The sequence below is a fragment of the Hippopotamus amphibius genome, chromosome 9, assembly GCF_030028045.1.
Source record: "Hippopotamus amphibius kiboko isolate mHipAmp2 chromosome 9, mHipAmp2.hap2, whole genome shotgun sequence".
NCBI lineage: Eukaryota > Metazoa > Chordata > Mammalia > Artiodactyla > Hippopotamidae > Hippopotamus > Hippopotamus amphibius.
The window spans coordinates 112,211,877-112,228,373 of record NC_080194.1 but is presented as its reverse complement, the minus strand read 5'-3'; the positions used below and the strand labels follow the sequence as shown (position 1 = coordinate 112,228,373).

The 16,497-nt window shown below is 39.3% G+C and overlaps 1 protein-coding gene across 6 annotated transcripts in view; it reads left to right on the top strand.

Annotated features, from left to right (window-relative positions):
- The window catches only part of LOC130829305 (28S ribosomal protein S17, mitochondrial), a 46,015-nt gene extending 30,066 nt beyond the window's left edge, over positions 1-15,949 (top strand). For 2 of the 6 annotated variants that reach the window (XM_057695673.1, XM_057695672.1), the window contains one exon: positions 1,872-3,286. In XM_057695673.1, the coding sequence (XP_057551656.1) occupies positions 1,872-2,914 (1,043 nt within the window). In that variant the 3' untranslated portion in view covers positions 2,915-3,286. Of the gene's footprint in view, positions 1-1,871; positions 3,287-12,638; positions 12,776-12,799; positions 13,081-13,336; positions 13,477-15,506 lie in introns of those variants that run through there. The other 4 variants (XM_057695675.1, XM_057695677.1, XM_057695676.1 and 1 more) reach the window with 4 other exon arrangements.
- The last annotated feature ends 548 nt before the right edge of the window (positions 15,950-16,497 follow it).

Genomic DNA, 16,497 nt, shown 5'->3' with positions numbered 1-16,497 from the left:
TCTTCCTTTTCAAAGTTTATGTTGCATATTCAGCCAACTAACTATTCATGCTGTGCTGTTTGTGATGCATGTTCAGCCAACTAACTATTCACCTTGTGCTGTTTGTGATAACAATAAATCCAAAGTAACCTAAATGTGAATTGACTTTGGTACATCCATAGACTTGGATATTTTACAGTCCTTTAAAAATTATGTGGAAGTGTATCTGATGACATGGAAATGCATTCACAATATGCGATAATGTAAAAAATGTAAAGCATTTTATTTATACAGTATTATTGTATAATTCCATTTTATTTTCCCAGGACAGTTGCTGGCATAATTATTTATTAATGTTGCCCCTTTTGCTGTCATGTCCTTGACCATAATCATATGTGCCAGCTTCCAGGGGACCACTAGCACAGCTTTCTATACTGCCCCTGTTGTTAGAAGACCAAGACTAGTGCATGATTCACATCTGAGAAAGCTTAAGCAGTACAAGGCCTGAGAACAGCCAACTAAGGAAGTGGCTTTGATGGGTGAGCCAGAAGAAGCTGTTGATTTAGGATCAGTCTGTGCTACCTGAGTTTTGTTGGGACAAGGTGTTATGAGTGTTTTTCATGAGTCAGCCAACATGATCGTGGATCTTGTCCAGTAGGATCCATGCCCTAGGGCTGGTCCCAAGGGATTACCCAAAATAGAAATATATCTGTCTAGATCATGGAAATGACTGGAGAGAGAGAGGGGTCCAGCTAGAATCTTCCAATAGTCATAAAACTTCCGAAAAGTGAGTCCATTTTAAACATCCACCAAGCTGAGAATGTGAAGCCACCCAGTTGTACAAAAATTGACCTATCTCTTAACCCCTCTTCCCTCCACCCTCCAACTCTTGTTAGAAGGGAACTAAACAAGAGTTAGTGAGTGAAGGAAGGGGTGCATAGGGAAGTAGTTAAAGGGAGAAAGAAGCAGAGTAGAAGCAGGGTAAAGACTAGCAGGGAGGGAGTAGAGGGGGGAAGAGGAGGGAGAGAGAAGGAGGAATATTGACTCTGTAACAGCCCAGGGAAGGGGAGAGGGATTCATTGTGAAGTTTTGACTGTTATACATGACTGAACACTTTAATTACTGAGTAGAGACTGTGTTTGTGACTTAATGTAACAGTAGGAGTATCTGTTACCTAATAATTAAAGGAAGAGCCATGGGACCTGCCCAAATCTTCATCCAGAAGCAGAGGAAAAATACCCCCACTAAATAAAGTTTAAAGAAGTGGCAGGAGACTGAAATAAAATTTTGTTTTTATCACAATCCATGTGTCATGCATGTTCAAAATATGGTTTACATTTATATTGATATGAATATAGGAAAAATCTGGGAAGAGACATGATTAGAAACTTAACAATGATTACATTTAGGGGATAGAATTCTTTATACATTGAATATGTTACTATAAGCAAGTATTAGTTTTATCATTTTAAACAAAAGATTAAAAATAGGAAGAAATACTTTTAAAATAAACCAGAAGTTGGCATTAGAATAATCCACAGATGATATTTAGAAGGTCATGGACTTGGACCTGTCTTCTCTTACAGTCTTCTGCCTTTGAACACTGGTATTTCTTATACTCCTTTTTGTTTCCTTTCAACTATGTATACCTCCTGATTGATCTCTTCTTTTTACGATTACCACACATATTTTAAAACTTCCCCCTGCTCAGTGCATCTTGTCATCCTTTTGTAGTCTTTGCCCTGTTACATGGCCATATTTCAAAACTTTTGATACCACATTTGCCTTGTCTGCATTACTGTTAGTTTCATTTGGTAATTCATTATGCAATAATTTCTTTTTATACAACAGAGGATACTGAAAAGTGTTTATATGTTCTGAATTTCTTTTAGATGGGGAGAATAGACCAGAAATAAAAAAATCAAACCAGAATATTTCTGATGAAAATCAAACCCGTGACATGATAATGGAGAGATTAACAGGAGACAGTTTTTGGTACTCCATCTTAGGTGGACTCTGGGATTTTGATTACCAGTTAGAATTTAACCAAGAAAACCAGCAGAGACATTTAGGGCAAGTATCTTTCACCCACAAAAAGATCACACAGGAGAGAAGCCTTGAATGTAATAGATTTGGGGAAAACTGTAATCTGAACTCAAACCTTGTTATGCATCAGAGAATTCCTTCAATTAAAATACCCCTTAATTCTGACACACAAGGAAATAGCATCAAACATAATTCAGACTTGACTTACTATCAGGGAAACTATGTAAGAGAGAATCCTTATGAATATAATGAGTGTGGAAAAATCTTCAATCAACATATTCTTCTTACTAATCATATCCATACTGAGGGGAAACCCAGTGAATGCGGGAAGGCCTTCAGCCAAAACTCATCTCTTACTCAACCTCAGATAGTCCTCACAGGAGAGAAGCCCTATAAATGTGATGAATGTGGGAAAAGATTCAGCCAGAGGATACATCTTATTCAACATCAGAGAATTCACACAGGAGAAAAACCTTTTATATGCAATGAATGTGGGAAAGCCTTCCGTCAACATTCATCCTTCACTCAACATCTAAGAATTCACACTGGAGAGAAGCCCTATAAGTGTAATCAGTGCGGTAAAGCCTTTAGCCGTATCACATCCCTTACAGAACATCATAGACTCCATACTGGAGAGAAACCTTATGAATGTAGTTTTTGTGGGAAAGCCTTCAGCCAGAGGACACATCTTAATCAGCATGAGAGAACTCATACAGGAGAGAAACCCTATAAATGTAATGAATGTGAAAAAGCCTTCAGCCAGAGTGCACACCTTAATCAACATAGGAAAATCCATACTCGGGAGAAATTATGTGAATATAACAAATGTGAGAAAACCTTAAGCCACAGTCCTTCACTTACTCCTCAGCACATTGCTCAGAATTTTTAGCTTCGTCCTGGTGGGGGTGGGGTGGGGTAAGGGAATCACATGAATATATAAATGTAGGAAAATTTTAGTCAGACCTTTTCATCCCATGCAATATCAAATTATTCATGGTGGGGAGAAAGCTTATAAATAAACTTTTAATGCATAGAAGCCAAATAAATTTAGACCTTAAACTAGTAGCATATTATATTCCCAGAAGAGGTTATAAATAGTGAAAATAATTTATTTTATAAACAAGATTATATTAGTCATGTTCCAAAACTTTTTTTAATGACCAGAAATCCTGTAGGCAATTACCTATAATTTTCCCCTGTGATTTTTATAGCATAAAGTTTTTAAATTATATAAACATTGATTAATCCAGGCAATGATGTAGTGTAACCAGTCACATAAACTTGAAATAAACAGAAAAGAGCAATATTTCTCAAACTTCTGTCATTTGTGTGCCTCCTTTACAGATTTTACAATATTCAGTGTTTACTTAATATTTTCCTTTAAAGGGACTCAGAATTTTTAGCCTTGTCCTAGGAAATATTATTTATGGAGATTGTGAGTTTTATATGCTAATTATATTCAAAATAAATATATAACTTTGAAATTGAAAATATCTATTGGTGTACCACCTAAGTCTTCTGACCATTTTTTGAGAAGCCATGTGAGAGGATATGGCAATATTATGATAAATTTTTTTGAAATCCTTGCATTGTTTTCATCAAACAATCCTAGGATCTTCAAAAAGAGTCTTGGAGGAGGCTGAGGGTCATATTGATGAACTTTGAAAAGTGACTCAGAGAAGTCTACTTTTCTATCCTGTTATTCTAGTTTTAAATTTCCCTATAGCAGACATAGATTTTTGAACTAAAATGATCATTTCTGTTATTATTGCAGATTTGAATAGAGAGGAGGTTTTATTTTATAACAACGGGGGCTTTATAAGAATCCCTACACCTCCCTGCACCACTGTGGAAGGCAGAAGTAGGGCACTGTACCAGAGGGTGAGCAGTGGTGCCACACTGAGGCTAAGGAAAGAGCCTTATTGGCTTATATAAACAACTAAGGAAGTGTTACTAGTTGGTTTAATAATTCAATTTATTTATTGAAATATATTTATGTACCACCTTTTTCCCAAAAGATTTTAAGGTGTTTTAATTTGGTTTTTATGATCACTGCCTTGTTTGACAGAAATCACTTTTTGACATTATAAAGCATTGTAAATATAAACTCTCCTCAGCCATGAATAGCTGCAACTAGGAGGCTGCTTCTGTTTCTTGACTTCCTGTTTTTCTCTCGGTCTTCTCAGGCACGGCTGAAGAAGCCATGAGGCTAAGTAAGAATGCAGTCCTCTTGCTTTCTCACCTTCCTTCTAACATATCTCCCAGCTCAAGATGTCCCCATATTTTTTTTTCTCCTGTAAAGGACTAGATATCATAGGCTTTAAGTCAAAGCTGGACTGATTTAAATTTTTTTAGAAATTAAAACACTAAAAACCAAGAAAGTTATGAAATGAATTCATTTCATCATGGAAGTTAAACTTTTCAAAGTACATTTATGTCCCATGCATCAGTTGATGAAATGGTTAATAAAACCATGAGTTACTGTAGTCATGGGGATTTCTAACAGTATTTTGTGTTCAAATATCTGTGTAATGGAGATCCATTTTCAAGACAGATAAGTTCTGGAAGTGTCTCTTCACCAAAAGGAGCTACATTTAATATTTATTTGCCCTAAGGAGGCAGAGTATAGAGCACTCAGGTATCAGGAAGAGAGAGTGAGCCAAGGTGACATCTCAGACAACAGAGGTATGTATTAAAAGAAATAGTGATTAATTACAATTGGTGAAGCCTTTGATCAAAGTTTAATTTTGCAACCAGGGGCAAAAAAACCCTGAATAATCCACAGAGTGCTGAGGGCTTCAACAGAAGGCAGTGTCTCTCAGCACAGGGGAAGAAAGAGAGCAGTATGGGATTTTTCAGAAGAGGATCAGCAGAATTTGGACAATTTCAGAAAAGAGGAGTCTAGACTTAAGAAGACCAGTTGGCCATGGATTTTCACCAATTCTTCATGAAATTAGAAGCCTATTATATATCCTTAGGGTCATAAATGATCATGCTTATGTTAACTGTACAGTAAACTCTGTCCTGGTATGAATTCATTCTCACATCCTTCGTTGTCTTCAACATGTTCCAAGTTAAGTGAATCCTAAATATATAGTTATTACATCAAAATTCTAGAGAGCCATAGGAGTAGTACTCATTCAGAAACCTGTTGTTATGTCTTATTTCTATCTAGGAGGGCAAGATGTTACCCTTTTAGGTATATTAATTCATTTGGTCCATCCAACCAGGTATTGTTGCCTTTCTTTTATGAAAAGAGATACTTAAGCTTAGACATAATAATAAGTGATTTATTATTCAGTGTTTCTTGGACTGAAATGTCACTAGAACATGAATCATCTTTACTCCTAATCCAATGGATACAAAAACAGTGCCTGGAACAGTGTTTTATAGCCCTCTGAAAACATTTGATAAATATATTAAAATTAATAAAATGAAAGATTGCTGCTCAACACCAAAATTCGTGTGACTGTCTTTCTCAGAATCTCAGAGTATAAAAGGATTATCATGTTGATAGATTCTCCCTGTCCAAAGGGTTTATGGGCTTGGAGAAAAATACTTGCTTGGATTTTGATTAACATTCAGTTTATTAATTTAAGAAACCAATGGACATTCTTTAAGCAGCCAACATTCCTCTAATTATTCATAGATTTGCAAATAATAAAATGGAAACTTAAGAATTTCTAAAATTAGGGCTTCCTAGGTGGCGCAGTGGTTAAGAATCAGCCTGCCAATGCAGAGGACGTAGGTTTGATCCCTGCTCCTGGAAGATCCCACATGCCACGGAGCAACTAAGCCCATGTGCCACAAAAAAAAAAAAAAAAAAGAATTTCTAAAATTAGGTATTACTACTCTTTTAAACACTGATCAGATTTAAACACATCTAAACATTTCATTAAAATTACAAATCTAAAATTTCAAATTTTATTAAGTGCCTTAAACACATTAAGAAACAGGTAAGAGGTACCCACAATATTAAAATAATTATACCAAAACTAGTTACAAAAATGTTAACTCCGTGGATTTGATTTTTATCCTTATTTGAATATTTTCTCAGGGTTCCAATTTTTCATATATTCCTAGGTTTAGGTTTTTCTATCAGGTACTATTTGTATACCTTCCTTGGGTTTTAGTAATCTTATTCAACCCAATATAAAATAATACTGTAACAGACAAATTAAGTTGAAATTTATGGGTTTAGCAACTGGTTGATCCTCAGGTCATCCATAACACCTAGCTGCACATGGGACTTCCCTGGTGGTTAAGAATCCACTTACCAATACAGGGGACACAGTTTCGCTCCCTGGTCCAGGAAGATCCCACATGCTGCAGAGCAGCTAAGCTCTGTGCGCCACAACTACTGAGCCTTTGCTTTAGAGCCCGTGAGCCACAACTACTGAGCACACGCGCTGCAACTACTGAAGCCTGCACGCCTAGAGCCCCTGCTCTTCAACAAGAGAAGCCACTGCACTGAGTAGCCTGCGCACCACAAGAAAGAGTAACCCCTGGTCACCGCAACTAGAGAAAGCCCACACACAGCAACAAAGATCCAACACAGCCAATAAACAAATAAATTTATTTTAAAAAATTAAAAAATAAAAATAAAACCTAGCTGCACAGACCAAATAACTTTTCTTTGGTCTGCTTTCATAACAAAATATCACTTGTTATTAACGTCATGGGACATTTTAAGACCTTCCTTATGTATAGATTATAAATTTTTGACACTTGAACTTTCCCAAAACCATCTGGCCCGTTGTCCTGTCATAGTATGGTGATCTTGCTGGCTAGCATTATTTAAAGCTTTTATACGCATCATTAGGATAATTAATAAGGCTATCCAGCTCCTTCCTGAAGAATGCAAGTTTTGTTGTCAGTTTTCCTCTAAAGAACATTTGGCTGCTTCATCATTTTGCAGTATACTGCAAGCAACTTTCTGCTTGGTTTTTGTCCGTGACCATTAGAGGTGATTAACTGTTGAACCATCTTTCTACTTGATCTATGTGACTGTCCAGTCCTTCCTATTTCTTGATATGGTTCAGCGTCTGCCAGGATTATCTGGCTTGCTCAACACCCCTTTGTTTATTCTTAACCGATTAAACAGGAACAAATACATACATACACATACATGCATGTATATATATGTATATGTGTACATATGCACATACTTAGCAAGAAAATATACATTACTTTTTAAGATCGGTGTTGAGTCATACATGCCATGTTACACTCATCCTTTTATGACTTTAACACACTTGATTATATTAACCTTGCTCTTGAACATCATTATGAACACTTGGTCTATTATATAACAAGCAGTTCCAATTAACCATTTTTTTAATAAATGTATTTATTTTATTGGCTGTGTTGGGTCTTTTTTTTTTTTTTTTTTTGCTGTGCATGGGCTTTCTTTTAGTTGCGGTGAGTAGGGGCTGCTCTTTGTTGTGGTGCGCGGGCTCCTCATTGCCGTGGCTTCTCTTGTTGTGGAGCACGGGCTCTAGGCGCATGGGCTTCAGTAGTTGCAGCACATGGGCTCAATAGTTGTGGCTCAGGGGCTCTAGAGCACAGGCTCAATAGTTGTGGCGCACGGGCTGCGTTGCTCCGCAGCATGTGGAATCTTCCCGGAGCAGGGATCGAACCCGTGTCCCCTGCATTGGCAGGCAGATTCTTAACCACTGCACCACCTACGAAGCCCTAACCATTTTTTTAAATGCTCAAATTGCGAACTTGGCCAGTGGAGGAAGCTCCGGTAAGCTAGCTGCTTTTAATTCTTAGCACTTCATCTGTTATCCTTAAACACTTCCTCGTTTTTGGAAGTAAGGTGTTCCAAACCCATTCCAAAATTGTCACTGTTCCAAGATGTGAGAATACTGTTTTTTTATTTGTTTGTTTGCCATGCTGTGCGGCATGTAGGATCCCAATTCCCCAACCGGAGATCAAACCTGCGGCCCCTGTAGTGGAAGCATGGCGTCTTAACAACTGGACCACCAGGGAAGTCCCAAGATGTGAGAATAGATTCCTCCTCCACTTCCTGCCCAAAGAGTTCTAGGTTCTTTTAGTGCAGAGTAGTAGAAAAGACCAAAATCTGGGCACTAGGGATGTCTGTGGCCATTGAGAGTGAGCAAAAGTCCTGCTGCTGTTACAGCTACTGCTATCAGGACACTTTTTAGAATTTACAGACAATCTTCAAAACTCTACCAAAAAGCTATTAGAACTAATAAATGAATTCAATAAAGTTGCAGGATACAAGATTAATATACAGACATCGGTTGTGTTTCTGTACACTAATAATGAACTATCAGAAGGAGAAATCAAGAAAATAATCCCATTTACAGTCATATCTAAAAGAATAAAATACATAGGGAATAAACCTAACCAAACTAATCTATACTCTGAAAACCATAAGATAGTAATGAAGGAAACTGAAGATGTTACAAATAAGTGGAAAGACACCCTATATTGGTGGATTGGAAGAATTAATATTGTTAAAATGGTCATACTACCCAAGGCAATCTACAGATTTCATGCAATCCTTGTCAAAATACCCATGACATTTTTCACAGAACTAGAACAAATCATCCTAAAATTTGTAGGGAACCCAAAAGACCCTGAATAACCAAAGCCATCTTGAGAAAAAAAGAACAAAGCCAGAGATATCAGTCTCCCTGACTCTAGCCTACAAAGCTACAGTATAAAACAGTATGATCCTGGCACAAAAACAGACATACTGACAAATGGAACAGAATAGAGAGCCCAGAAATAAACCCACACACTTATGGTCAACTAATGTATGACAAATGTGGCAAGAATATACAGTGGAGAAAAGATGGTCTATTCAACAAGTATGCTGGGAGAACTGGACAGCCACATGTAAAAGAATAAAAATAGGTCATTTTCTCACACCATAAAAAAACTCAAAATGATTAAACACCTAAATGTAAGACCTGAAACCATAAAACACCTAGAAGGAAACACAGGCAGAACACTCTTTGACATAGGTCTTAGCGATATTTTTTTGGATCTGTCTCTTCAGGCAAGGGAAACAAAAGCAAAAATAAACAAATGGGACAGAATCAAACTTAAAAGCTTTAGCACTGCATAGGAAACCATCAACAGAATGAAAAGGCAAGTGTCCATGGACAGATGAATGGGTAAAGAAGATGGTACACACACACACACACACACACACACACACACACACACACACACACACACTAGAATACCACTCAGCCATAAAAAGGAATGAAATATTGCCATTGCAGCAACATGGATAGATCCAGAGATTAACATACTAAGTGAAGTAAGTCAGACAAAGACAAAAACCATATGATATCACTTGCATGTGGAATCTAAAAAAATGATACAAATGAACTTATTTACAAAACAGAAACAGACTCACAGATATAGAAAACAAACTTACAGTTACTAAAGGAGAGAGGAGGAGGGGAGGGGTAAATTAGCAGTTGGGATTAACATATATACACTACTATATACAAAATAGGTAATTAACAAGGACCTACTGTATAGCACAGGGAACTCTACTCAATATCTTGTAATAACCTATAATTTAAAAGAATCTGAAAAAGAATCTGAATCACTTTGCTGTACACCAGAAACTAACACAACATTGTAAGTCAACTATACTTCAATTTAAAAAATTGGACAACACATTAAAAGGATCAAGAAACATGATCAAGTGAAATTTATCCCTGGGATGCAAGAATGGTTCAACATACACAAATCAATAAATGTTATATACCACATTAATAGAATGAAAGATAAAAATCATATGATCCTCTCAATGGATGCAGAAAAAACATTGGACAATCCTTTCATGATTAAAACAACAACAACAACAATAAATTGGGTATAAAGGATATCCTAAAGATATCTGCATTCCTATGTTTATTGTAGCATTATTCACGAAAGCCAAGATATGGAAGTAATCTTAGTAGTGTCTGATGAATGAATAAGGAAATGTCATATATATATACAAAATACTATATATATATATTTACGTTATATATACGTGTATATATTATATATATAAATACAAAATTCCATCTCTATATATATACAAAATACCATAGACTGAGTGACTTATAGAAACAGAAATTAGTTGCTCACAGTTCTGCAGGCTGGGAAATCCAAGGTCAAGGTGCCAAAAGATCTGTGTTTAGTAAGGGCTCACTTCCTGGTTCATAGACAGTGCCTTCTTGTTGTACCCTCACATGGCAGAAGGGAGCAAGGGAATTTTCTTGGAGTCCTTTTATGAAAGAGATTGAATCCCATTCATGAGGCAAAGCCTAATCACTTCCTCAAAGCCCCATCTTCTAATACCTTCACTGTAGGGGTTAGGATTCAAGATAAGAATTTTGGAAGGACACAAATATTCACACCATAGCATCAACCATGAAGAGAAATGGATGAGAAGGATGGGGGTTGGGGGGGGCGGAGGGGGAGGAGAGAGAGGGAGTTTGAATACGAGAATGAATGATGTGTATATAGGTTAGGGGTTAGGGGACTGGATGGCTGACCAAGCTTATCAAATGTGGGGAGGTTTTACTCCTTTCCAAAAGCATCTAATTCATGTCTTACACCATGAATAATTGCATGCTGTTTTCCATTTTCCACATGCCAACTTCTTTATAGGTTAAATTTCTGTGGGTGCAAGCAGCAGACATTGACTCTGGTTGTATAGTCTTCTTAGGACACCTCCCTCAGGATGCAGTAGCTCCAGTCACCTCCCATCCTCCAATCAGAGCACTCACTATTCATATTCCTGGAAGGTAATTTGACTGGTCCAGCTTGGGCCTCGTGCTAAACGAAGAAAGGGTACTTTGATTGGCAGACTCGTCGAGGCTGCAGACGCAGGAATTCACAAAGGCGAATCAAAGTGTTTTTACCCTAGTAGACAGGACGCTAAGGGGTGATGGGACCCCATCGGATCCCCCTAAAATGGTATAAAGATTCCCTTAAACTGACGACATTGAAGATACAGCAGATACAGAAAAAAAAAATTTTTTTTGTTCAGTGTCCCTTATCTGACTAAAGGCAGAGCTTCCTTTTTATTTTTTTTGGACGATTTTTAAAATATTTCATTTTAAATAATTATTAATTTTGGCTGCTCTGGGTCTTAGTTGTGGCATGTGGGGTCTTTAGTTGCGGTATGCAGACTTCTTAGTTGTGGCATGCAGGATCTAGTTCCGTGAGTAGGGATTGAACCGAGGCCCCCTGCATTGGGAGTGCAGAATCTTACCCACTGGACCACCAGAGAAGTCCCTAAAAGCAGAGCTTTCTAAGAATGAAGCTGCCATAAACGCCCGCTCAGGGGAGATTCCAGCTAGGAAGGAGACCAACAAACCACTGACACCAGGATGAGAAATTGCACGAACAAACATTATCACAAACCGGTATACTTTCCAGGGTTCTCATAAAAGCCCATTTGCCTTTCCTAAAAGTCCATTTGTTTTCCCAGAGGCCCTTTCTCCCTCCTCCCTTTCCCTTACTAAGTTGGTAATAATCCCTTATTTCTAGTTGTTCAGGAGCCTCTTCACCTTCTCCTGCATGCATAAACCTTGCCTTTTCCCCTGGTAATCTATTATCAGTTCATTCACAGCCCCACCACCAACACTCAAACCTAAGTTAGTAGAGGGAAAGTTTTCCTCCCAACGAGGGTTGGAAAAAATCAACAGATGTTATTATACATTTTATGGTGTGAAATGATTTGATTTGCATTTTTAAAAATCACTCTGGGTATGTCATTGGTGTTATTAACAACAGAAGTGTTAAGCTTGCTTGAAAAAGAAAGGAATTTAAGTTCATAGCTACAGGGAAATATGATATCCTGGAAAAGTTCTGTTCATATGAAATAATACATGTAAAGTTATTACCACTGTCATTGAAAATTAGCTATTTTTGAAATTTCAAACATCTCATACTCTTCCCACCACCCTCTCTCCTTTTAAATTCACTTGCCAAGTGTGCCCTTGGCCTTAATTCATTACTTGAATCCACACTTCACTCTAATGACACTGTAACTTTTTTTTTTTTTTACTAACCATTAACTCCCTCCTTAGTCCAGCAATTTCCTAACAAGAGCCTAACACATTCCCAGCCTTCCTTCTGCCTGCGAAGGCAGCAGCAGCAGCCCACATGTATATGTACCCACACCGGGCTTCTCTTCATCTCATAGATATTGAGAATTAACACCTAAAGTCAGACGTAAAAATCTACAGAAGTTTATCTTAAATGCAACTGCTAGGGGTGGAAACAAGCATTTCAGTCTCAGCATTTGGCAGCATCCAGTGTTACAATGTTTGATGAATAAATTAAGTTCCTTTGATTTGGAAGGCCTTGTCCAATGTCTGGAAGCTCAACAGAAAAACGGGGAAACCAAGTGGAACAGATTAAGGAAAGGCCGAATCCCAACGCTCTCGCCGCCTGGCGGGTGCGGAAACCGAAAATCCCTATCTCCGGTTGAGCCGGGGCCCGCGGCTCCTTTTAAGGGGGAGTGGGCGGAGCCCTGCCTTTAACCCCGCCCACGACTGAGGGGACTCGCGGCCAATGAAAGGGCGGTCCGGGGCGGAGCTACCTGCGTGCGACATGACGCCATCACGGTTCGGTCGGCGCTCGGCCAGGCGTGCGCCAGAACAGTGGAGGCGGCAGGTGAGCGCTGGCCGCGCGCAGCTGCAGGAGTGGGTGGATTCCGGAACCCGAAGCGCCGCGGCGTGGGAGCCCTCCAGGCGAGGCGAGTCGAGTCACTCGGCCTCGGGGTTTTAGGGGCGAAGGGGTCAATCACTCCCAGCCTTCCTCAGGCTGGGCGGCATGGACTCAGTATTAATTGATCTCGAAAGCAATGCCAAGTCAAGGTCTCCGGTAGGGGGGGACGCCACGGCCGCTCCGCGTCGGCCTTGCGCGCCCCAAGTAGCCGGGCGGTGAGCCTCTCGGGAGAGGCAACCCAGCGGGATGGAAAGCAGTACGGACGCCAGTAAAGGCCAGCGTTTATTCGCGCTGTCGGGGGCGCCTTATAGGTTAAGTCTTAAAAGCACTCCTGTGAGTAAGCTTTGTTGTTATTCCCATTTTGCAGAGGGGGAAACTGAGGCTTAGAGAGACTAAAATTACAGCTTTGTAAACAATATAAAGATGGGAGGTTGGGTAGTTAAGGAAATAGTGAAACGTGTAAGCAGCTCTAAAGTGGTGATTCCAGAAGGCCAACAAAAGCTGTTTCTGAACTTGGACAGTTCTAGTGACAAAATTCATTTGGCAAGTCGCAACCATCAGAATATTGAACTTTGGAATTTGTTTTCAGGTGACCAGAGCCACATAATGTCAGTAGTTCGTTCATCTGTCCATGCCAAATGGATTGTGGGGAAGGTGATTGGGACAGCAATGCAAAAAACTGCTAAAGTGAGAGTGACCAGACTTGTTTTGGATCCCTATTTATTAAAGGTAAGGAATATTTCTCTTTTCAGATGGCATTGAGAAATCACCAACGTATTCTGGGTTCTGAGCAGAAAAACACTTCCCTGTCAGTAAAAATGCACTGAGCATCTGCTGTACACCAAGCATTGTGCTGGTCTGTGGGTATAACAAAGTGAATTAATCATGGTCCACATTCACATTTTAGAGACACACAGAGTTAATTTCAGTTCAGTCTGATAAATGCTGTAGTCACTGTATGTGCAAAGGAGCAGAAGACTCCTCATTCTTACTTCCCAGGTTGCTGAAGGCAACATTCTTGATTATATAAGACATTTGAGCTGAATCTCCAAAAGGATTTTATCTAGGGGACCAGGTGAGGGGCAGGAGGAGTAGGGGGAGTCATTCCGGCCATCATGAATAGTTTGTGGAAGTTCTTTTAGCCATGTTTTTACCTAAAACAAATAGGCTGCCAGTTATTTCTGCAGCAAAAATGGGTTTATTCGGGATCAGCAGAGAATTGCAATTCAGGGTCTGCAACCATGGTGAGCCACGTGCAAGTCCCCCACAAAAGTGGAGAGGTGACTAGAGAGGAGAGTGCTTTTACAGAAGGGAAAAGAAGTTGGGAGGGGATGGTAAAGAGTCCCTGATTTTTAACTGGCTGAATTGTTGCCAGGATAGAAGAAGAGATCTTTCTTCCTGTTGAGCTCTGTTATCATCACAGGATGTGAGAGTCCCCTGCTGGTCTCCTGACTCTGTTTAACTGAGGTTTCTGTTTATTAATTTCTTACACATGAAAGGGCATGACATTCTGTTGGAGCAGCGAGTGGTTCGGCAAGGTTGAGCCCAGAGCTTGGCACTAAGTAGACACTGTTGTTGAATGAACATGAGAACATTTGGAGCTGGAGTGTGAGGGGTCTTTTGTGTTGTATTTTGGATCTCATCGTATAAGCAAAGGAAACAGAGATAGGGTTGAGGACTGAAGGTAAGGAAATGGGTAAGGAGGTTATTGCAGATGTCTAGGATGGAAATGATAAGGAACTGAACAGTCCTGGGAGCACTGGGGATGGGGTGGAAACAGTAGGTTTCAGTAAAGAAGGGACAGAATCCTTGATTTGGTAGGTGTGCGAGGGAGAGGGACGTGCCAGGGGTGTTTCTGCATGCAAGGTTGGGCACGCAGGTAGGTACAAATGCTATTTGTTACCTAGGATCAAAAACACAGGAGCCCTTTCAGGGTCTTGTGAAGCTGGGGAGATCCCAGCGAAGAGAGGGACATGGGATCTCATTGTCCTTCTAACCCTTGGACTCCCCCTCAGAGCCTCTCAATGAAATGGCTTGATCCCAAAGCAAAAACAAAAACAAAACCACAGGAGTGAGCTGAAGAGTAATTGCATGATCATTGGCCTTCAAACCAGGAGGCCTTGGTTTGAGTACTAGCTATTGTTTACTAGCCGTGCGCATGACTTAACCCCCTTGAACTTGTTTTTCTCATCTGTTAAATGGGACTGCCTACTGTGGCAGGGTCGTCTTGAGGAATGGATGGTTCTAGCTCTCATCTGTGGCTTGTTTGCAATACTTTAAGTGAGGCATGAAGCTGAGTGCTTTATGTACATGATAATGTTTCATTCTCTTGATAACTTTAGAGGTACAGGTATTGGAGCCTCATTTTATGGTGGAACAGAAAAACAAAAACTAAGTTTGGAGTAGTTAAGTGACTTGTCCCAAATCATACAGCTAATGGAGATACTGTGTTTTTCAGGCTGGAGAGAAGGTTCTGCTGGGAAGGAAGAGTTTAGTGTAGAAAAGGGTGGTAATTGTTAGAGCAAGAGTACTGTAGGAAATAGGCAGGAGAGCGCTGGACAGGACTCAGTTCTGGGAAAGTCACTGCCATTCTCCAGAAATTAAGCAGCTTATTTTTGTATTAGAAGCCTCTGTAAGTATGTTATCTATTTTTTTCCCCAAGTCCCAGCTTGCTTTCTGTGCATTCCTTTTTCAGATTCCATACTGCATTGCCAGAGCACAGTGGGAACTACTGATTTGTTTCTTCCTTCTCTCAACAGTATTTTAATAAGCGAAAAACCTACTTTGCCCACGATGCTCTCCAGCAGTGCACCATTGGGGATATTGTGCTTCTCAAAGCTCTGCCTGTCCCAAGAACAAAGCACGTGAAGCATGAACTGGCTGAGATCATTTTCAAAGTTGGACAAGTCATAGATCCAGTGACTGGAAAGCGCTGTGCAGGAACCACCTACCTGGAGAGTCCAGTCAGTCTGGAAACCACCCACCTAACCAAAAACCTGGAAAAACTCGATCTCTCTTCAACACAGTGAAGGAGGATCGGAAAACGGAGCCAAAAGGGAAGGATTTCTAAGTTTGCTTTATGGAAAAATTTTTCTAAGTTTCCTCACAAACCGTCCAGTTTCTTTTCTGGTATTTATGAAATAGCTAAAAGTAAATGAAGTAAAGGCCTTGTTATAATTTTTCATAAAGGTTTATGGTCGTGTTTCAAATTTCCTTCTTGGCGAACATACTTTCCTGTTACAATAAGTGTGCCTAGCAATCCACTGCATTGTTTTGTAAGTTCACTGTTTTAGAAGGTGTGTTTTTTTTTTTCATTCAAAGGAATCTGGGATTTATCTTAGAACTTTTATTTTGGGAGAAGAAAACCTTTTGATATCATAAACAGATAAGACCACATTAAGTGAATATTTTTGATAGTATGTATTCGAAATTAAGTTTTTCTCTGATTTAACCAATTCCAAATGGAAACAATTAACATGCCTGGGTCAGACTTTATCAGATTAAAGTCTGAATTAATAAGAATGTTGACACATAGAAGATAAAACTAAAATTCTGTCACTTTTCTTTTATCCTGTATCCTAGGCTAGATTCAGTAGGAGTGAGTTCTTAAAATCTGATACATTGGTGAAGTTGTAGAGTTTCTCACACATGCATTTGAGTTAGAGAGTTTCAGAGTTTTATTGCTGTTCATTGATAAACTGTGATAACTTAGATTTTGATGTGATAAAACACTGAGCTATATATTTCAGG